Source organism: Pteropus medius, unplaced genomic scaffold (assembly GCF_902729225.1).
Source record: "Pteropus medius unplaced genomic scaffold, Ma_sr-lr_union100, whole genome shotgun sequence".
NCBI lineage: Eukaryota > Metazoa > Chordata > Mammalia > Chiroptera > Pteropodidae > Pteropus > Pteropus medius.
The window spans coordinates 1,018,019-1,040,731 of record NW_024352004.1 but is presented as its reverse complement, the minus strand read 5'-3'; the positions used below and the strand labels follow the sequence as shown (position 1 = coordinate 1,040,731).

The following is a 22,713-nucleotide window of genomic DNA, read 5'->3' as shown; positions in this document are numbered from 1 at the left end:
TGTGAAAGTTTCCATAATAATTCACATTTAATTACCAATCCTCGAAGCTCTTAATTCTCTATTTTATCTACACTCAGCACTCAACAGGTGGCATTGAGGAGATGGAGAGATTAACCTAGTGCAAGAAATAACAGTATCTCAAACATTTTATTCACTTAACATTTATCCAGTTCCTGCTGATGCAAGCTGAATTGACAGGTGGGCACAAGGAACACAGGGTTCCTGTATTCAAGAATGGCCAAAATGCTAGATAACATTTATTGAGCCTAGGACTCTGATCAATTCTTTACACAGACTATTTTGTTTAATTCTCACAACCTTTCGTTCAATGGGAATTATTCACTCCATATTCCAGTTGAGGAAACAGGTTTAGAGTGAAGTAGTTTACCTGAAGTTACATAGTTATTAAGTGACAAAGTTAAGATTCACATCCAGGTCTTCCAACTCCAAAGCTCAAGTCCTTAACCCATGCTCTCTTCTGTTGTTTATTACTTGTAAGCTGTAGAGTTGGTGAGGGTAATACAGGTAACTGCCTTCAAAACAATTAAATTCTGGTAAAGGTCCAGTAAGGCTATAGCGGCATAGGGGAGAGAGAAACCGAGGATCTCAGAAAGCTTGAAGGAGGTGGCATTTGAGCTGTACTTTGAATAGAATTTCAGTAATTGAAGTATAGAAAACCCATAAAATACTTATTAACTGCAAAGAGAAAACAAGTAACTTTTACAATAGAAAAGCCTGCCAGACATCTTGGTAATCAGGCGATTAAGTTATATCACCACTAATGAGACAAATTAAAATCATATACCACCAGAGAGTAGATGCACTAAAAAGAATACAGCATCACTTCTGTGATATCCCTGCCAGAAATGCCAGAAATCCCTAATTATGAGGAAACAGACAAACCCAAGCTAAGGGATATTCTACAAACTCACAAGCCTGTAATCTTCAAAAGTGTCAAGTCATAAAGTCAAGGAAAGACTGAGGAACTGTTCCATAGTAAAAGAAACTAAAGACTTGACGACTAAATGCAAAAATGCGGTCCTGGATTGGATCCTTTACTATGCAGGACATTATTGGAACAGTTTGTGAAACATGACTGGGGGAGTCTGTGGATTAGGTGGTCGTAATGTGTCAATAGTGTTTTTCTGATTATGTACGAGAATGTCCCTGTTTGTAGGAATCAGACACTAAACCAGCGGTTGACAGACAGAAATTTTTCTATAGTAAATATTCTAGGCTTTTTGGGCCATATGGACTCAGTTGCAGCTACTCAGCTTTGCTGTTACATTGTGAAAGCAGCTGTAGACAATATAAATGAATGAGCATGGCCGTGTTCTAATAAAGCTGTTTTTGTAGACATTGAAATTTAAATTTCATGTAATTAATTTTCATGTATCATGAAATATTCTTTTGATTTTTCAACTGTTTAAAAATGTCAAAGGCATTCTTAGCTTGGGGACTTGTGAAATCAGGCGGCAGGCCAGATTTAGCCACAGGCCATAATTTGCAAACTCCTGCACTAAATAAAGTTTTGGGGTGACGACGCATTGTATCAGCAACTTATTCTCAAATAATTTAGGAAAAAGAAAGATTTGTACTATTTTTGCAACTTTATGGTATTAAATTATTTTACAATTAAAAATCATTTTAGCATTAAAAAAGAAGTGGAAGAAGAGTATGTAAACAGTGACAATGGGTAGAAGAAATAGGGAATGTCCAGGCCTTTGAGGGGACCACTCAGTGGGTTGATGTAACTGGAGAGGGGCTGTGTGATGGGATATGGTCAACTATAAGGCTTGAAAGGTGGATCCATGGAGGCCTTCATTACCTTACCAGAATCTCATTCCTCTTCTCCTTGCATTTTAGCATCATGGATACTGACTTGTATGATGAGTTTGGGAATTATATTGGCCCAGAGCTAGATTCTGATGAAGATGATGATGAATTGGGCAGAGAGACCAAAGATCTTGACGAGGTAAGGCGTAAATTGCTTTTTTTCTCTCTCTTTTAAAAAAGCAATAAAGTACTGAATCCACTCTGCTCCCATAATACCTGTTTATATCTCTAACATTGTCCTCTTTGTGATATGACTTATTAGGGTTCTTATACTGCTCCTAAGAAAACTTAGCTATTGAAGTTCCGAAAGGAAATATAAGGTAGTCACCTTTTCCAAGCACAGGTGCCCTGGGAAGTCCTTCATAAGCTCGGGTTTTGAAAGATGAATAAAAGCAGAAAGAGAAGGTGCAGACTCCTATGACTCCCCTTCGGGAGAGCTATGGAGGATGAAGTCCAGATGATTTGAGGCTTGCAAAAGACTCCAAAGATGGCTTTTATATTTTAGCACTGTTCAGAATAAGAAGTAAATAGGCCCACTGCTTATCGATGGAGGTGTGGCATTAATGAAACAGCAGGGAAGCAGGGCAGAAGTCCCGGCTGCCATCCCATCTGTCTTCTCCATCAGAGAAAATGTCCTTCAGACTAGAAAAAAATAGAATAAACACTGGAAAAGGAAAAGTAAATTTGAGCCGTATAGGTGAGGCTAAAAGAGAGCATCTCGCGGCCTTGAGTATGTTCAGGTCTCCAGGTCCACCATATGCATTGGGTCCTACCTAGGTGGGGTAGTGGAGGAGACCTCAAAGAGGTAAGCTCAGAGCCTCTGTGGTCATCTTTAAGAAACTGGGGACTGGCTGTGGTCCTAGAAAGTGAATCGCAATTCGTCCTACTTTGCAAAGATGGAGATAAGGCATTGCATTTCAGAAACTATAGGCTAATAAGTGTGATATGCATCCATGGTAAAAATTATGGACGGAAATTTAACACAGATGGCATCGAATACTTAGGAAGGTTATATGAGTTTATAAAAATTTATTCTTGATACAATTACTAGTTTGAGATATTATAGGTCAGAGGTGTGCTGTGGATATTATGTATCTTGATTTCGGCAAGGCTTTTGAAATCACTTTTCTTATAAACCAGTTATTTTCTTTTTTAAAAATATTATTTTAAAGCAATATTTTTTATTATACAAGTAACTCATGAATATACTCTTATTCAAATCAGATAGAAAATATTCTTTGGTTCTTAATCCATTTCACTCCCCAAGGTAACCACTGTAACTCATTATGTCCTTGTGGAAAAATAGAGGCTGAGTCATAATACAAGGAAAAGTCACAGCTGTTGAACAATGGGGCCCAAAGAGTTTGATTAATGGATCACCACCAGAGCTCTTGTGACATGCCCCTAGCATCCATGCTTGGTCCCATCCTTTTCAACCTTTTTATCAATGACCTAGGTGAAGATAGAGAAGAGAAGTTTCTAATATTTGCACATCACATAAGCTAATTATTGGATAACGGAATGTAAATTCAAAGTGATCCCAACAAACTTGAATTCCTGGCTAAATAGAGCCCAAGAATTCATTAAGTATTTATAGAGCACTTACTATTTGCAAGGAATCATAATGCTGAGAGAGCCAAGGCATTATCTCTGCCCTGCAGGAATCTACAGCTTGCCAGGGGAGATGAAGTACATGCAAAAATATTTATGAGATAGGGAAGGACAAGTGCCATTTAAATCATATTAATTTGTATTCATAATAGTAGTATATAAGGAGGCATTCTTCCTGGCTGGGATGACCAAGAAAGATAGCTGAGGGAAGTCACATTCAAAGTAGACCTGAAGAAAGGGTAGGCATCTGTAGAGACAGAAAGTAGAATGATTAGCGACTGTGTAGGTTGGGGGCGTGGAATTGGCGTGGAATTGGGGGGTAATAGCTAGAGGATACAGTTTCCTTTGGGGGTGATAAAAATGTTCTAAAATTGATTGTGGTGATGGTTGCACAACTCTGCATATACTAAAAACCTTTGAATTGTGCATTTAAAATTGGTGAATTCAGTGGAATGTGAATTATATCTCACTAAAGCTATTAATAACAACAACAAAAAAGAATGGTTAGGCTGTGTGTGAATGTTTTTACCTCGGTGCAGAAGATTGAGTTAATCATACTCTAGCTCATGCTCCTTGATATTATTGCTTGCCAAGGCTGTGCTCTTATTTAACCTATTAATTCCTTTTTATCTCTCATACCTGTTACCGTAGTAATTGATCTAACATATGTGTACTTTTTGTTTGTGTGAGTTGCAAAGTGTACAGTTGCATTGTATATGTGCATTAATTTAAGTACATTAATTTAAGTAAATGGTATCCTGTTATCTGTATCATTCTGTTTCTTTTGCCACTGAGCATGTGATGAGTGATGCATTTTAGGATCCAGCTCTGTTGCTGTGAGTATGTCTAGTCTGTGACAACTTGCCATTCAGTTCTCCCTGCTGTGCGTTACTTAGCGATGGGTACCCCAAGTTACCTGCCGTCAGCCTTCCCTCGACACATAATACTGCAGTGAATATTCTCAATTTTATGCACCATGTGAAAATTTCTTTGGGTTATATTCCCAAAAACAGAGTTGCTGATCATAGGATCATATTTATACTTAAGTGTTTATACTAAGTACGATCAGATTACTCTTCAGTGTGACTGCGTCAGTCTATACTCCTTCTAGCAGAATAAGAGCTCCTATAACCTCCTCATCCACATGGGATGCACAGATTATTTTAAACATTTTTTTTATTGAGACATATAGCAGTGAGATGCATAGAATTTTGATAATGGAAACCGGAAAGAGGGAAGGGCATTCTAGGCGTACAGTGAGCAGGGGCCCAGAGGTGGTATGTTCAGAGAAAATGATTTCTCCTTCCAATTTCCAAAGTGCAGTTGCTGGAGGACAGCTGGGAGTGTGAAGCTGAGGAGGAGGGGCCACACTGGAGAAGGCCTTGAGTGGGAAACTGGGAGTAAGGGTGACATGATCAAAGCAAGATGCTGGGATCCTTTAGTGAAGGGAGGGTCGGGAGGCCTGCAGAAGTTCATCACATTGGAAGGATATAAAGATGAAGAGTTGGGTCACTGTTTGAATGTTGGGGGAGAAAAAGAATGGGGGGAGCTGGATGACCAGATGAACACTGGTTATAACAGACAAAAGGAAGTGATAAAAAGATGCTTTTTTAGTTTTACTTTAGACTTGTCAAATTGAGCTACCGTCAGGACACTCAGGTAGAAGTAATTATAGGTAGTTAGAAATTATTACATAAAATCATACACCTAGATTCAACATACGTCTAGCAGTATGGGGCAGGAGGAAACTGGCTTGATAGCTATTTTGAAGCCACCACCAGTGGAATATGTGCGGCTACCAAAAGAGCTAATGTAATCTTAGGTCACATTAATACAAGTAGAATGTAAAGATGATAGGAAGTGGCCGGGCAACTTACCACTGGAGGGTTTCGTGTTCTTTTTAAGAAAGAAGTTTACATGCTGGAATTTGTGTGAAGGAAAACAAGCTCCCACCACTACATCTACCCACCTCTCTGCATCTGTGCCATATGCCTTCCCTCCTGTTCTGATGAATGATTAGTTCGTTTCTGTCGACTAGAAACTAGATCCCATCCTTTCACGTGCTCAACACGTTCCTCCAGCAATGTTCCCCTCTCTCCTGCGTTACCAGTTTTCCCTCTCTACTAGAGCATCCTCATCAACATACAGACTTGCTGTTATTTCATCTTTAAATCCTCTCTTGACCCCATATCCCCCTTCAGTTACTTTCCATTTTCCTGCTTCCAGTGCAGCACATCTCAAAAGAGTTGTTGATAGTTGCCATCTCCAAATCCTCTCCTCGCATTTCTCTCAAACCCACTTCTGTCATTTTGCCTCTCCCATTCCACAGAGACTGCTCTGGTCAAGGTCACCAGTGACCTCTGCCCCAGACCCAGTCTTCATCTTACTTGACCTGTTTGCAGCATCTGACCGACCCAGCTGATCACTCCCTCCTTGAAATTCCCTCTTCCCTCAGCTTCCAAGGAACCCCCAGGTTTTCCTTCTCACTGGCTGGTCCTTCTCAGTCTTCACTGCTGGTTCCTCCTCATCTCCCCAACCTCTAAACATCAACAGGCCCCAGGGCTCCATTCCTTATACCTCTTCTCTATCTACATTCATATCCGGCCTATCAAATATACACTAAGGATTCTCAAATATGTATCTCTATTCTGGACCTTTCTCTCGAACCTCAGGTTCGTATGTCCAAGTTCCTTCTTGGTATCTCTATTCGGTGTTTAATAGGGCATCTCAAACTTAGCAGATCTTACACTGAGCTTCTCCCCCTCCCTGCCCCCTGCTCCACCCCCAACCTGCTGCAGTCTTTCTCATCTCAGTAAAGACAGTGCCATTCTCCAGTGGCTCAGGTCAAAAACCTTGCCTCTTTTTCTTTTTTTTCACACCTACTGTCAATTCATTAGAATGCACTTTGACTCCACCTTCAGAACATACCCAGAATCAAACCTCTCCTCACCACCTTCACAGCTACCACTTCAGTCCAAGCTACCATCACTGTCATCTCTTTCCTGAAATATTTGCAGTAGCCTCGTAACTAATCACCCTCCTTCCAGTATATTCTCAGTATGGGAACCTGAGCGATTCTTTTAAAACAATGATCTGGTCATATTCTCTGCTCAAAACCACTGGAGCTGGGTTTCTCAGCCTTAGCACCATTGACATTTGAGACCAGATAATTTTTTGTGGGACTGTCCTATGCTTTGTAGGATACTTAGCAGCATCCCTGGCTTCTGCACACTAGATCCCACGCATGCATACCCAGTCGTGACAACCAAATATATCTTCAGACATTACAAATGTTCCCTGGGAAGCAAAATTGCCCCTGGTTGAGAACCACTGCCCTGGAGTAAAAGTAAATTCAGATTACTTAGAATGATCCAGAAGATCTTACACAACCACCTCCTAGAGATCTCTGCTTACACGCTTCTCCCCATCATTGACTGCAGTCTCACCGTACTGGCTTTTTGGCTGATCCTCTTGGCTCAGGGCCTTCGCATTTGCTGTTTCAGCCAACTAGAATGCTCTTCCCCAGCTACTTGTTGAACTTTCTCTCTTCTTTAAGATTTTTGCTCACATGTCATCACTTCTCTTTTTGCATTGCTATATTATCAATACCTAGAATAGTGCCTGGCACATAGTAAGTGCTCAATAAGTATTTGTTGAGTGAATGGTGTTCCAAGATGTTTTGGAACATAAAGGGTGGTGTAGTAGCCTCTTTTAGTTATTTAAAGGATTTTTTAGCGGAAGAGGCATCACTTTGTTCAATGTTGCTGTGACCATGAATTAATTTATAGGGAGGTACATTGGAAGTTGTTTAGAGAGACTGACTTTCTAACTGTGACTTCCAACAGGGAAATGGCCTGTCTCATGAGTGAGTGCCATGCTATTGGAAGTACTCAACGGGCAGGAATATATAGAAAGAATTCATTTAACAAGGCCTGCTGTGTGACAGACACTGTGCTGTACACTGAGGATACAGGACAAAAATCACTTAAAGAACTCCCATCTGATGGTATTCCTAATGTGTGAGAAGTTGCAGGATAGTGTCCAGAAAAGTGCCTGGTACATGGCAGGTGCTCATTAAATATTTGTTGAATGAATGGCTAACAGCTAAGCCACAGGACCTCTCATCCAGCTCCAAAATGTGTTGTGTTCTCATGTGTTACCCATGTGAGTGCATTGAACGGCATTACTGCAGGGCAGAATACATATCAAAGCCTTAAGTACGCCGCCCTTTGGGCCCAGCAATTTTACTTCTGGAATTTGTCCTAAAGAAATAATGATGTTCACAAAAATGGGAGTACAAAAAGTGGTTTATTTGCTGTTTATTGAAACAGCAAATGCAGAGGCCCTGAGCCATGAGGGTTGATGTTTGTAGTGCTGAAAATTAGAAACCACCTCTGTGTTAGAAAATAGGGAATTGGTTAAATAAGTTGTGTGGTAGACCGCAGTCATCAAAAAATATAGAATGTAAATACCTACATCGTAGATTTTTTTTTGCTTGTCTGTTTTCTAGTTACTTGTGTACTTTCTGATTATCTATGTTACAAAGTTCTCTTGAACAATTTTATTGAGATGTAATTCACATGCCATACAATTCACCTATTTAACGTGTACATTCACTGGCTTTTAGGATATTCAGAGTAATGCAACCATCATCACAGTCAATTCTAGCATGTTTTCATCATCACAAAAAGAAATCCCATACTCTTTAACCATCACCCTACCCCCCCACCCCCAATTCTTTCATTCCCCCACCTACCCACCCAGCCCTAGGCAATCACTAGGCTACTTTCTATCACTATTATAGGTTTGCTTATTCTGGACATTTCATATAAATGGAATCCTACAATATTTGTGTCTGGTTTCTTTCACTTAGCATAATGTTTTCAAGATTTGTCGATGTTGTAGCATGTATAAAGTATTTTTCTTATTGCTAAATAATATTCCATCATATGGATATACCACATTTTATTTATCCATCAGCTGATTGACATTTGGGTTGTTTCCACTTTTGACTCTTATGAACAATGCTGCTATGAACATTTCTTTGTAAGTTTTTGTATGAACATAAGTTTTTGTTTCTCTTGAGTATGTACCTAGGAATGGAATTGCTGGGTCACATGTAACTGTCTAAAGTTTTGAGGAGCTGCCAAACTGTTTTCCAAAGTAACTGTACCATTTTACATTCCCACCAGCAGTATATGAGGCTTCCAACTTCTCCACTTCCTCACCAACACCTGTTATTTTCTGTCAGAAAAGTATTTTTCAAAAATAATTCTGTGAATCGAAGTGAAAAATTTTAAAGATACAGACTTGTTCACGATTTCTACCTCTGGATCCTGGCTTTGCCCTTGGAAGAAGTTATTTTTTCCCTGAAAAGGGTGTGTGGTGATGAGCATTTATTTTCTCCTATCTCAATCCACTTGTGACCAGTGGCCCATGTTAAGGAAGAGGCTAGTATGAATGAGGAGAGCTGTGTGTAGCCATGGCTTATAGTCTTCTCTTTGTGAAGGATCAGGCAAGGGTAGAACCTGCCCTGCTGACTCTTTAGCACAACTCAAAATCAAGCTGTCACACTTGTGAAGTCACTGCCCTTAATTCATGTGATATAGTCAGTCATTGAGCAGGAAAAGTGCATGCATCTTACAACTCCTTTCCTCTTGCTTTTAGATGGATGAGGATGACGATGACGATGATGTAGGTGATCATGATGAAGATCACCCTGGAATGGAGGTGGTGCTGCATGAGGATAAGAAATACTATCCCACCGCTGAAGAAGTGTATGGTCCTGAAGTGGAGACCATAGTTCAGGAGGAAGACACCCAGCCTCTCACAGGTAAGTCAGGAGTCACTGGCTTGGCAGGTGAAATTGAAACTAGAACGCTTCATTTCATCAGCATTCTCGAAAGCTGAATGAATGAATTGATTTGTGTTTCTTTTCTACTGTCAAATACTGTTTCTGGATTGAGATTCAGTTAACCTCGTTTTAATATTCAGTTAAACTCATAGCTTGTTACCAAGCACATAGGAGTATTTCTTTATTTATCTAATATATGTTTAGGTTCTTGAAGACTTTTTAAGTTCTTTTTAAGAACTTTTTAAGTTCTCCCTCTGGTCTGATAAGTTTTCTATTCAAATAATCCCAACTCATTTAACCAACCCTCACAGTGCTTACTTTCAAAGTAGTCGCATTTTACAAATTCAAGGAGAGATTTTGGACTGACATTGACCTCAACCTATATCCAGTTCCTCTCCCTACCTCCCACAAAAATGAAGCCCAAACTCGTTAGTCCACGATTCAAGATCCTTCACTGTCTTGTACGAAACAGCATTCCCAGAACTTTCTCAACAAGTGATCCTTCAAAACAACATAAATTGGTACCATGTATCATACGTTCTGCAGGTTCAGTCTAATGGAACAGAGCTCTATATTTTTATATTTTCTGCCTACCTGCACATCACCACTTTTTTTTTCTTTCCCTAGAACCCATCATTAAACCAGTGAAAACCAAGAAATTCACTCTGATGGAGCAAACATTACCTGTCACAGTGTATGAAATGGAGTAAGTTATAATGTCTCTCAGCCTCTCTGTATGAATAGCGTCGATTCATTTTTTCATGGACATATTAGGTGGGTTGTGGTTGAAGTAGCCAGTGAATTGCAAAAGCAGAATCTCTCTACAGTTTGCCAAAATCTTCCTTCAGTTTATATGGTGCTGGGATATTTAGATGCAGTCTGAACTTTTCTCTTGCCTCTCATCCAGATCTCAGCTTCTTTTTCTCTTCTTCTAAACCTTTAGTTTAGTATTGAAAATCGGCCTTTGAGACAAAGAGTATTAGGTATTATAATGTCAGTGTTGGGCCACCAGAGCCTATTTTGACTTGGTAAAATGGCTAAGTGTTTTGGGAACATAACTCTATTTTTAAAAAGAGGGCCTAAGTAGTTAGATATATGTATAGAATAATTTAGACTGTTCATACTGCAGACTTTTTGAAAATATTTTCATTTATGAAATGCACTCGTAAGGCCTTCATATGTTAAAGTACTTGAGACTTGTTATTAGTTAATGAAATTATCGTGTTTTTTCTTTTAACCGTGTTGTCATCTTGTATGTCTGAAAGAGTGGGGTCCCTTCTGAAATGGTCGCCTCACCTGCCATCACTCAGACATTTTTGAAACAACTTTTCAATTATCTTCAGAATTTGCTTCATACTTCTTTGTGTTCTCAATAGTGATTTTTAAAAATCGCCAATCTTTGAAAACAGACTTGATTTTTTGAAGAGCCAAAGTCATCTGAAGCCTACTGGCCATAAATAAAGTGGGTGATAAGCAAGAAAGAAAGTGCTGGTTTTGGTCAAGATGGAAGTCCTCTGCTCAGCACTGTTACTGCGCTGATGTTTTCTTGTTAACTAGCTCTGACGGCAGTTTTGAAAGCGAAGTTCCCAAAGTGATTTCAAGTCTCCTTAGCATCAGTGGAATAAATGGGTAGCATCTCGCCTGAAGGGATATTATTTCTATACGTGCGTTAGTTCTGGTATTTAGTTTTGTTTTTCTTCTTCCTTGCTTTTTAAATCTCATTGTTTTACTGCTGAAATCCTTATGACATTTCATGGGTTGTGTCACCACATGGATAAGTCTGTTCGATTTCCATAGCTAGAACTGTGTAGATGTAGAAATTCACGTCGTCTGCCTCTGAGCGTTCTCCTGGTGGTGTGAAAATTGTTCCTGGCCAAAAATGCCTAAAACACCTTTGCACCACTCCCCATGTGAAAACTTTTGCCAAAGTCTCTTTTCTCTTTTTTTTTTCCCCCTCTTTTTAGCTTCTTGGCAGATCTGATGGATAACTCGGAGCTCATCAGAAATGTGACCCTTTGTGGCCACCTTCATCACGGCAAGGTTAGAAAACTTTTGACTACTTGGAACAGGGTTTCTTTTTGTTTTCGCCCATTTTTTAAGCCTTCATCACAGGTTGGGGTTTGAGCCCAGAAAGCTGGACCTCTTGAATGTGGGGGGCCTCCATGCCCATTGTGAAACCTTACTATGACATTCTCACTTTTTCTGAGCAGCGAATGGAGCCTGTTACTAAGCCACTTGCATGTCTGAACTTTGTGTCTACATCTAGACGGAAGAGGGAAAATTGAGCCTTGCTCTGATTTTATATGTTTTCATTTCCCTGGAGATGCTTGTCCAAGAAAGATTGCATCTTTCATTTGAAAATAATCCTGTGGCTTCAGTGTTAATCCATCGCTGTCCCATAATCCTCCTGGTTCTCTTCTCCTTATCTCTAAATGTGTGGTATGTTGGGAGCTCGGGGAAGGGTAGAGTAGATTTTCCTCTGTGGTCGGCAGGTCTTAACCTTCTCTTTCCTTTCAGACGTGTTTTGTAGATTGTTTAATAGAGCAGACTCACCCGGAAATCAGAAAGCGCTATGACCAAGATGTAAGTAGAAATTCTATTGAGGGTATGGGATGAACCATTCAGAATCTACAGGGGTGTGTCTCTCTTCTTCTTTCAACTTCTCCCTGTCATTATATATAATGACGCCTACAAAGTGCTGCTTTATAATTGTGTAATCTCTATTAATAGCCTTTAAGAAAATAATTTCAACTTTCTTAGGAGCATAGAGAATATTAACTTGCAGTATTTTTCGATGATATGCTCTGCACTTGAGATCCCTCCTCTGTTCTGATATATCCTGACATTTACAGCCTATTTTTTTCCTGTCATAATATTAAAAGCCTCCTCTATAAATATAATACAATTGGACCTTGTTCTTTTCATGATAAATTTAAATGCCTGTGAATGAAGCCAAGTGTGGCTGCAGGTCTCAGAGCAATAATTGTTCAGTCTCTGCCAGATTGACTGTTTTGATGTGCGGGGGTTCCTTGAAGGCTGGATGTATCTCCCTTTACCACTCTAAGAATTCAGTGAATTTAATATAATTTAGCTCTCCAGCCATACCTGGTCTTCAGTGACCACCGCCAGTCCCCCAAAAAACACACATCCAGGAGCATTTTCCATCTGGGAGGACACTGCTCTCAGTGTCTGGAATTTCTGTAGGGACACCCTGCTCTCTTCAATCTATTCTCCTTCTGGGGCAGAAACCCTTGAGTTGGGAGGTGGTGAAGAAAAGTGATTGATGGTTCATGCAGAAGAGGAGTCTGAATTCAGGTGGTAACGGTAGTTCTTTTTTTTTAAGCTGTGCTACACTGACATCCTCTTCACAGAGCAAGAGGTAAGTGTGCCTTGGGAAATCCAACTGTTGCCCACACCAGACCCAGCAGCAGTAGTTTCGTAGGGGAACTTTTACGATAACACTTTCGACCGTACCGCACCCCTCCTCCACTCCCACCCCACCACACCTTTTCATCTCCCTGCTTCTCCCAGACATCCCATGATTTATAACTTGAAAGAGAGCTGGGTAGGCAAGCTGTAGGGTAAAGGGGGGAACCTCCTGTCCATGACTGGATTTAATTTGACCTAATAGAGCAGATACTAAGAGGTGACATCTACCTTTCTGCCGTAAGTTATACAGAAAGAAGCTCAACATGATTTTTTAAATGACAACATCCTTCAAATCTATAAGATAACTTCATCTATATGATGATCTCTTTCTAGGAGTAGATCTCTTTGAGAATGGGTCCGTCTGTCTTTGTACTTCTCTTTTTGTATAAAGAAGTAAGCATACATCACTGTCTTTCCCATTCCGACTGGTTCTTTCTTTCCATCTGGATCTTTATTCCTCCCCTCTAACCCTTTCTCTTTCACCTTCTTTATTTCTGTCTCTTTGTCTTGAACGACCACATGGAAAGCTCAAGTACATCAGTAGGGTTAACTAAAGAAACTCTGAATAGTGCCAGCATATGATAAACAACCAGCAAATGTTAGCTACTATTGTTTTTAATAGAGTTATTTGACTAGAGTTTAATAATTATTCCCTGTTAAAGCTTTCGTAATATTTTCTGATACTAAAATGCCCCCAGATTGTTTCTTTTTACTTGTATAGTGCTTAGTTATTATTTTCGTTTCTAGTTTATGAGGAAGATAAGCTTTTAGGACTCTGGATTCTCTGTTAAGGTTTAATACTGCTTTGCTTGCTTCTTCATTTTTATTTTTACTTTTTTGTATTTGAACCAACCCCTCCAAAAAAATCCTATTTAACACCAAGATATTCATCTTCAAAGTCATTTTGGTAAGAGACCTAGCTAAAAACCACACCCACTACAAGGAGAGACAGCAGTGCAGTTTACTAGCAGCTGGCAAGCCCCAAGAGCGGAATGAACCCACTTGTGTAAGAAGCCTTGACCACTCTCTTTTTGTGACTTTCAGAGAGGTGTTGGCATCAAAAGCACTCCTGTGACAGTGGTTTTGCCAGATACCAAGGGAAAATCTTACCTCTTCAATATCATGGACACTCCAGGTAGGACACTCCTTGACTCGCTGTCTCCTTCGCTTCTCACTGGTTAATTAGCAAGCCTTCTATTTTGCTCCTTTCTTTGCTCTAGAATATTTAAATTTTAGGGAATCTTATTCATTTATTCACTTCAATCTGTGTCAGGCCCCATGCTAGACACTGGGGTAACAAGGTGAGTCATCTGTGGTCCCCAGCCTCAGGTACTCTCAGTCTTTTGAAAGAGACTTTGGGAGCAACACACCAACCGCTCGGGGACACACTCGTTCCAGTGGGAGCAGCATTCCTTGCCCTGTGGCTGACTTTATCTTTTGGAAAGGACCAACTTGGAGCAGAGTTTTAAATAGGAAAATTTAGGATTTGACAGATTGGACTTCCTTGCCCCATCAGGTGCCCAATGCCCTCATACCTGTCAGCCCTCCCCGCCACCAGCAGCACCTTGCCAAGTACTGTCTCCCATGCTCCAGGCCCCTCTTTGCCCTTTTTCCTGTCCAGATTGTCTTCTGTCCCACAGAACTCTGCTTATTGCTGATTAGGCTAAGCTCATGTGTGAATGTGAATATGTTATGCCCTCCTAGTTAAAAAACACTTGGTTCTTTTTATGTTTGGGGACCTCCTGGGTAAAAGTTTAATCCAAGTATGTGACTCTAATGGTGGAATTTTATACACTGCGGGCAGCTGTGGGGAGAAGGGAAAGGGGATCTTGGGGAATCACATGCTTTGCAGTGCTCTTCAGACCACCTACCAGTTAATTGCGCCTCGTCCTGCCACCATGCAAGTGGCTACTTAGTTGGTATTTCCTTTACAGGACATGTGAATTTTTCTGATGAGGTCACAGCTGGCTTGCGTATCTCAGATGGAGTGGTCCTTTTCATCGATGCTGCTGAGGGCGTGAGTCTGACTCTACTGTCTCTTAGGACCCTTCTTCCCTGTTAGGTTTGCTTCACACAATACCCAGAGCACTGAGCAAGCCGGGAGCCAGAGAACATGAAAAGCTGTGGGCTTAAGGCTCATGTTCACTCTAAAATTAGGGCAGCAAATGAAGTTCAAAATTAATTCTCAATGTGAGTCCCTCACGCCCTGCCTAGTAAAGCTCAAAATGATAAGATCCATTGTTATTCAGGAAACACAATGGTAAAATGACAGCTGTAAATAAAAGGGAGGGAAGAGAATATATTCATATAAATGGATTTTAAATGCTAATGAGTTTTTCTAAGCTTGAAAGAGAGATTGAAGTTGAAAGGCCCAGGGTGTCTTTTATCTTTCTAAATTGAAAGATTAAGTAATTTGGCTAATTAACCTCATTCATGTTGTCATTGGTGAGATAGCCAGCAGAGGGAGCCAGAGTTGCTCTTTTTTTAAATTGATTTCATTTTGGAATAACTTCAAACTTACTGAAAAGTTGCAAGAATAGTACAAAGAACTCACCTTCATTTGCTTTGTAATTCTCTCTCTCTTTGTATGTATATGCATATATTCTCACACATGCATATATTTCCTCCTTGAACCATCTGAAAATAAATATTTCAGAATGTATTTCCTCAGAATAAGGACATTTACTTAACATAGCCATAGTACCGTTATCAAAATCAGAGACTTCAACATTGATACAATATTTTTGTGCAGATATTTTTCTACGGATCTTAGTCTCACTAATTGCCCCAATAATGTCCTCTGTAGAATTTTTTCCTGATCCAGGATGCTGCATAACATTTAGTCCTCATGTCTCTGGTTTCTTTTAATTAGTTGGAACTGCTCTTTTACTTTTCTTGGTCTTTTTATGACATTAGCATAAAGAGCGTATGCCATTTATTTTGTAGAATGTCTCTCTATTTGGGTGTGTATAATGTTTCCTCGTGATTACATTCAGGTTATTTTGGGCAGGAATACTACATAAGTATAGTTGTGTTCTCATTGGTCCCATCACACCAGGAGGCCCGTGATGTCACTTTATCCCGTTGTTGACAGTGTTAACTTTGATCAATTGGTTAAGGCGGGTCTGCCAGGTTTCTCCAGTATAAAGTTACGATTTTCCCTTTGAAATAAATAATTTGTGGAGAGTACCTTGAGTCTGTTACACGCTCTATTCCTTATCAAACTTTACCTTCAATTTTATCATATCTTGATCATTCCTAGCTTATTTCTATAATAATTGCAAGTTGTGATTTTTTAAGTCTTATTATTTCTTCTTTATTTATTGGTTGGGATTCTATTATAAAGAAGAGTTTTCCCTTCTCCTGCATTTGCTTATTTATTATCAGTATGGATACAGATATTTCTTTTACTCGTGGGTTATAATTCATTACTATCCTTATATATTTTGATACTTTAGCTATCCCAGATTTGGTTAATAAGAGTTCCTTCAGGCTGGCTCCTTTTTCCTTTTGACATGTCCCATCTTTTTTTGGAGTACTTCCTTCCTTTTAGGCAGAAAAAGATGTTCTAGACTCATCTTATACATTCCCTGCCCCAATCCTGGACTCAGCTATTTCTCCAAGGAGCTCTGGCTCCTTAGAGTGGGGACTGGTATTTAGAAACAGAGATCAGGGTATGTTTGTTGTTACTGGTGTACATTGCTTCTAGGTCCTTTCATTGAACACAGATAATATATATACCCATCATATCTATAGCTATTTCTATACATATATATTAAAAATCTTTAACACAATCAAAAGAGAAGAAATCATTGGTTTATCCTAATTCCCACAATTCCATTTCAGCACCACAGTTTCTTCCTAAGCCTCCTTTTCTTCTCCAGCACAGAGGAACCTGGCCCCAGCATCATCAGTGTGTTTATTCATTTCTCAGTTCCGCAAGGTGCCCTCTTAAAGTTTCTGAATTTGTCTTTGGGCAGGATACTCTCTTCTTCTACCCAACGATAGTTCCCCAGGTCCTCTTTTCCTTATACTTTCGATTTTAAAATAGTACCCTCTTTGTCTTTGCTCTGGATTTTTCTGCCCTTTTTGCCCTTACCACCTTGTGTCTGTCAGGTGATGCTGAACACAGAGCGGCTGATCAAGCACGCGGTGCAGGAGAGGCTCTCGGTCACTGTGTGCATCAACAAAATCGACCGGCTGATCCTGGAGCTGAAGCTGCCTCCAACCGATGCTTATTACAAGCTGCGCCACATCGTCGATGAGGTCAACGGGTTGATAAGGTACAGGGATGCTGGCACTGTCCTCGGGGACTCTGGTTTTTTATAAATCTTAACCTCGAACACCTCCGAGAGCAGCTCTGATTCCTTGGCATGCGTTGAAGAGCATGTTGGACGGACTGGTAGCTCGTTCCATGGCCCCACAGGAATTGACTCCACAGCCTTGGCCTCAGTAACTCTCTGCGCAGCTTAACACAAACCTTCAATTTAGTATCATGGGCAATACCTTGAGCTCTAGGATCATCTCATCTTCCCCTCATACCAACCACGTGCATTCGAGCAAATTACTTAAGCTTGTAGAGCCTCAGTTTCTGCTTCTGTAAAAAGGGGATAATAATATTTGCCCAGTGAGATGTTATAAGAAACTAAATAGATAGTTGATGTAACACACTTAACGTAGTGCTTAGCGTACAATAACTGATTGGTGAATAATGCTAGCTGTTATTATCTTATTAGCACAGACTCAGTAAATAAAGGAACTGTTGGCTGTCATTTCTGAAGATCTAGCTGCTTTACAAGATGGGCTTAGATCAAGAAGTATGCGTGATGGTTGGGAGACTCCAGAATACAGTATCAAGGTGGCTTTGAAGACTAGGTTAAATATGTCTTAAAGACAGTTTTATCTGTACACTGAAGGATGTACTGGGTGACCTCTTGAGACCCCTCAAAGAGCCTGGAAGGAGGCCCCTCCTACTGAGAGAACACCTCTCCAGTTGAGGATTGGGGACAGCATCTAGGTGGCCAGAGCCAGGTTTACATTCAGAAGCAGCTCAGGTTTGCAGCACCAATTCTCAACAGGAATATCTTCTCCCTGTCTTTGGAAAGGCTGAGAATGACTAGAGATCAATATAAAACATCAGGAGTCCAAATTATGCAAGGATAAACTTCTTTGGAAGGGGAGATGGGGTGGAATAGGGCTAAATGCTGTTTTACCAAAAAGTCATACCTGAACCTCGAAACAAGAAATAGCAACATAAACATTAGAAATATGGAGGTCAGTGCTCTAAAAGCAGCTTTAAAGGAGTTAAAAGCATGTGCCTTTGGGGAGCATGACTTGGGAGTACGGTGTAGTAAGGTGGGGACTGCTCTTTATCAGCCAACACTTTTATTTCTAAATTGAGAAATTCCACAAAACAGCATGTCCTTAAAGCTAGGGTTGTAGATTTGATCCCTTTGTACAACTAGTTTTTTTTAATCTCAGTGAACGCGAATTTGTAAAACAAAACCAAACAAAGCAGAATAAAGAAGAGTAGGGTGTTGGGAGTGGGGAGCAAAGTTACTTTCTCTTTTATTTATTCACTCATTCATTCATTCATTGATACGGGTGTTTACATCTGTTTGTGATTGTAAAATTGAGATTTCTCCAGAATGTATTTCTCTCTGATCATATTTGATTCATTTCCTGTGGTCTGAAACCTTTGTCACTGCCCTCCAAGTTTCCCCTTGTCTGTCTTGTGCAGTTAACTTCTTGGAAATTGTGCAGAGCATTTCCAGCTCTGGGAAATCAGCCTGTTACTGGGAGTTAGAGAACAGCTCCATCATGTCACTTTCTTGGTCCAGGCCGTTGGCAAAGCTGACTGTTATGTAAGCCCCATCTTAGGGCAATGGCTGGAGAGAAGCTGAGATATTGAGTCCCTGCCCTTTACCCTTGGCGGTGTGTCAGCCTGGCTGTGCGCTCATGACTGTCTCTGTTTCAGCATGTATTCCACTGATGAGAACTTGATCCTGTCCCCACTCCTGGGCAACGTCTGCTTCTCCAGCTCCCAGTACAGCATCTGCTTCACACTGGGTTCCTTTGCCAAGATCTATGCTGACACCTTTGGTAAGTAAGTTCTGGCTGGCAGTCTGTCTCACCAGCTTCCCCTGAGTCATGTGTGCCTTTCCTGCTGAATGGTTTAGAAATTGGCTTCATGCCACAGTCCCCAGTCGCGGGGAGCATTTCATCAACTGTCACTGTCACATTTGGGGCTCTTTTTGGATCCTAGACCCTTTCTTCAGGTTAAGTGGTTGCCAAACAATAGAAAAATAAAGAAGACTGGGAAGAAAAGAATGAAGAAAGAGCTCTAGGAATAAGAATCTTTCCTAGAGTGAGTCAGATTTTGTCAAAAAGAAATTATCCATGTTCACAAAGCCCCTTCAGATCTCTTCCTCAAAGATGGACTCTCCCTCACTGGTAGTGCTTCTAGCTGCCTTTCCATCTGTATCTAGGCATGGAGAAATTTTGTCAGCCAGCTTGAGGATTCATGATAGATACGCAGTGAGTGCGAACGAGCCTCTGCTGGAATGCCTGAATGCGTGACTGTAGATTTCAGGAACCTCGACACCAGAGCCCTGGGACCAGTTTACCATCTCAAGAGGCTCCCGTGCCCCTCTCCACCTCTTGCCTCCCCAGTTCCCTCAGATTCCAGGAGAAACCGTGTTCTGAGCGCTGTGTGTGTCAAATCCTATACTTCCTTAGAGGGGTTACGATCACCCCGTTTTAGAACGGAAAAGACAGGCTCTGCGAGCAGTCTCCCAGCTGGCAGCTCTGGGGACTCTGTCCTTGCCAGTCAGCTGTCCTGTCTCATGCTCAGTGTGGATGTGTTTGCTCTTGTGAAAAAAAATGGGTAGATAAAACTCGGTATTTTTTTTTTAATATATGCATACCTATTTACAACATCCTCATTGAAGAAAAGTGAACTCTAGTAAAGAAATACAGTAAAATCTAGTCAAGAAAGCAAAATTTATTCATAACTTCATTATCATAACTATTACAAACATTTCGTTATAGTTCCTTTCTCTATTTAGTATTTTACATAAGTGAGATCATATTTCATATACATATATAAAATACATAACAGGATAAGTATTCACTCAGCATTACATCACAAGAATTTGCTGATTTCATTAAAATTTATTTACAAAAAATTATTTTATGTAACTGCCCATTGGTCCACTGTATAGATGTCCTATAACTTAACCATCTTCCCATCATTAGGCATATATTTCGGTTGTTTCCAGATGGTTCTTTAAAAAAAATGGATAGATGGACAATAAATGAAATTCATCTAAACAGTTTATATGTTTCAGTGTTTTTTGGATCAGCATGTAAAGTAATATCCAAGACTTCCTATAATTATAATATATCGATGATTCATTTTCTGATGGAAAATGGTTCTGAGCCTCAGGAGAGATTATCACTCATTTTGGAACCTGCTGTTGGTTTATGAAGAAGTCACCTGTGGGCTCCAACATCATTTTCATGGACTTCTAGAAAGTCAGCACTGGAAGGAATACCAGAGACCACTGAATATTTTCCCTTCATTTGACATACGGGAAAACTATGCCCAGAAGTTTTTGATGGAGTGGGAGTAGAATCCACTTTGGTGCTTTTTTTTCACACCATACCGCCAAAGTTGATATCATGTCGTCTTGCTAGGAGTACAACAAAGCATGATGAATAATCTCTGGCTTCTAGGAACTTCGTCCAGTGGTACACAGAATCCTACAGAGTGATGGATGGCAATGTGAGATAGTGTGGGCTGAGGGCCACTTAGCCACTGCAGCAGTTTCACTGTGACAGTGACAGTAGGCTGATAGAGCTAAAGGAATTCAGAGGAGGAGTCAGCTCCAATGGCCTAGGGGTCGGGGAGCCGCGTGAAGGGCATGGGGCTCAGACAAGTGTTGAGAAGGGAGCCAGGAGTTCCACACTCACAGGCTTTGTCCTTCTTTGTGCTTCTGTGTCTTTGTCTGCCTGCCTACTTAGACGGAAACGTAGGGACCTTGGAAAGGAAGGTGGTAGAATTCCTCAGCTACGAAACACTCATGGCACCTGAAAGAGAATTTCAAAAAATACTTTGCTAAGTAGATTGTAATTGTATGGCTTCTCTTATAGGTGACATTAACTACCAGGAATTTGCTAAAAGACTCTGGGGTGACATCTACTTCAACCCCAAGACGTAAGTAGAATGTGGGAAGTGGCTCTCTAGAGGGGTGATTCATCTTCCCAGTAAGTGAGGACTGACAGAGAAAGTTTCTGAAGTTTAAAAACCTACTTTTTTCTTAGACATGAGCTACCATCTTCCCTCATCTAAGTAAGCTGGCTTCATGAGCTCTAACAGAATGCGAGGCAGTTTCTCTTGAGGTCTTTACGGCTCAATTCAGGCATCCATGAGAGTCATAACCATATGCCAGGGGTCTCTTGGGAAATTTTATGATCTCTCTCACACACACATTCCTTCCCCTTGGCCCTGCTCAGATTCCGAACTTAGGTAATATACCCTGGAGGTCAATAACAGCAGAATCTCCCTCCTGGATCACCCATAAATAACTCTTTTCCTTTTTAGGCGAAAGTTCACAAAAAAGGCCCCAACTAGCAGCTCCCAGAGGAGCTTCGTGGAGTTTATCTTGGAGCCTCTTTATAAAATCCTCGCTCAGGTGAGTGAGTCAGGCCGTCTGGTTCAGGTCTGCCCTTCTAAGCTCAAGGTGAACTTGGACTTTGCCCCTGCCCCTAAACTTGCTCAGCTTTATATTACTAGGTATGGTTAGTAATATACTTCTTACTAAGTATAGTATGAAGATGGTTGGTCACCAATCTTCTGGATCTAGAACACTGCAGCCCTCTAAGTGCTGTTGAATTCAGGATGAAGCAGGAATGTACAAAAGAAAGAAAAAGCACAACCTAAAGAAATTTTGTGTAAAGATTTGACTGTTCAAAAGAATGTGACTCTCGAGAACTGATGATTTCACTTATGGGGATTAAACTAAAGATGTAATTGTGTATGCATGTTTATTTGTTATACCATATATATAGGAAAAGAAAAAAAAATCTGGAAATAAGTTAAATGTTTATCAATGAGAATTGTTTAAATGCATTACGGTACACACCATAAAATAAAGTATTTTGCAGCCATTAAAAGAAAGGCGACGTGAACTTGGTTTTAATGACTGTTCTGGGCACGTGATGTTTGTCAGTAGGAATAGGTTGCATCAGACAGTGGTAAGGATATAAACTATGTGGGCTGCTCCAAAGAAAAGAGTATAACATTGCATTTGTATGGATTTGTGCTACCTAAAAGGTAGAACTGAAAAGGTAATAATGTTGTACAGGAATTTTCATACAGACTTTTCTCTTAAGACAATTATAAAATATGTAAGTGTTTAATAAGCACTGTGCACAGTGAACACATGCATATACATGAAATGTGTGTGGCCATTCCAGCTGACAAAATAGTAAAACTAGTCTATGGCCATGCCACCCTGAACAAGCCCAATCTCGTCTGATCTTGGAAGCTAAGCAGGGTCAGACCTGGTTAGTACTTGGATGGGAGACCACCTAGGAAGACCAGGTGCTATAGGCCTAGAAAAGTAAGGGATTGTAAGCTGACAAAGTCCTTGCAGTCTGTGAAGTCAACCAAGGGTTGCCTCGCCTAAAAAAAAAAAATAGTAAAACTTAGCAACAAGACAAAATAATATGATTAAAATTTATTAGCGCTAAAAAATACAAAATACTTAGTATCTTGTGTCAGACTGGAATGGATTAATAAAAGAAATTTATAGAACCTGTCTCAGTAGAGACCTTGAGTCTGCTGAGGACAATTTAGGTTGGCCCTGCCCTGACAGCAGATGGACTGCTAGGTGACCATTTTTGGTTCCTTCTAGTGCAATGATCCTCTAAATAGGAGATTTCTCTAAATAGGGAAAGAAGCGTAAGGGATTTTGAGT

At 40.4% G+C, this 22,713-nt stretch overlaps 1 protein-coding gene and 1 pseudogene across 5 annotated transcripts in view; both read left to right on the top strand.

The window, feature by feature from the left end:
- The window catches only part of EFTUD2 (elongation factor Tu GTP binding domain containing 2), a 37,652-nt gene that overhangs the window by 4,772 nt on the left and 10,167 nt on the right, over positions 1 to 22,713 (top strand). For 3 of the 5 annotated variants that reach the window (XM_039846751.1, XM_039846746.1, XM_039846749.1), the window contains exons 3-13: positions 9,115 to 9,280; positions 9,929 to 10,007; positions 11,266 to 11,341; positions 11,819 to 11,884; positions 12,645 to 12,680; positions 13,775 to 13,865; positions 14,665 to 14,747; positions 16,847 to 17,013; positions 18,708 to 18,832; positions 20,885 to 20,948; positions 21,336 to 21,426. In XM_039846751.1, coding sequence (XP_039702685.1) covers positions 9,115 to 9,280; positions 9,929 to 10,007; positions 11,266 to 11,341; positions 11,819 to 11,884; positions 12,645 to 12,680; positions 13,775 to 13,865; positions 14,665 to 14,747; positions 16,847 to 17,013; positions 18,708 to 18,832; positions 20,885 to 20,948; positions 21,336 to 21,426 — 1,044 coding nt within the window. Of the gene's footprint in view, positions 1 to 99; positions 199 to 1,866; positions 1,976 to 9,114; positions 9,281 to 9,928; positions 10,008 to 11,265; positions 11,342 to 11,818; positions 11,885 to 12,644; positions 12,681 to 13,774; positions 13,866 to 14,664; positions 14,748 to 16,846; positions 17,014 to 18,707; positions 18,833 to 20,884; positions 20,949 to 21,335; positions 21,427 to 22,713 lie in introns of those variants that run through there. The other 2 variants (XM_039846747.1, XM_039846748.1) reach the window with 2 other exon arrangements.
- Positions 22,231 to 22,349, top strand: LOC120589315 (uncharacterized; annotated as a pseudogene).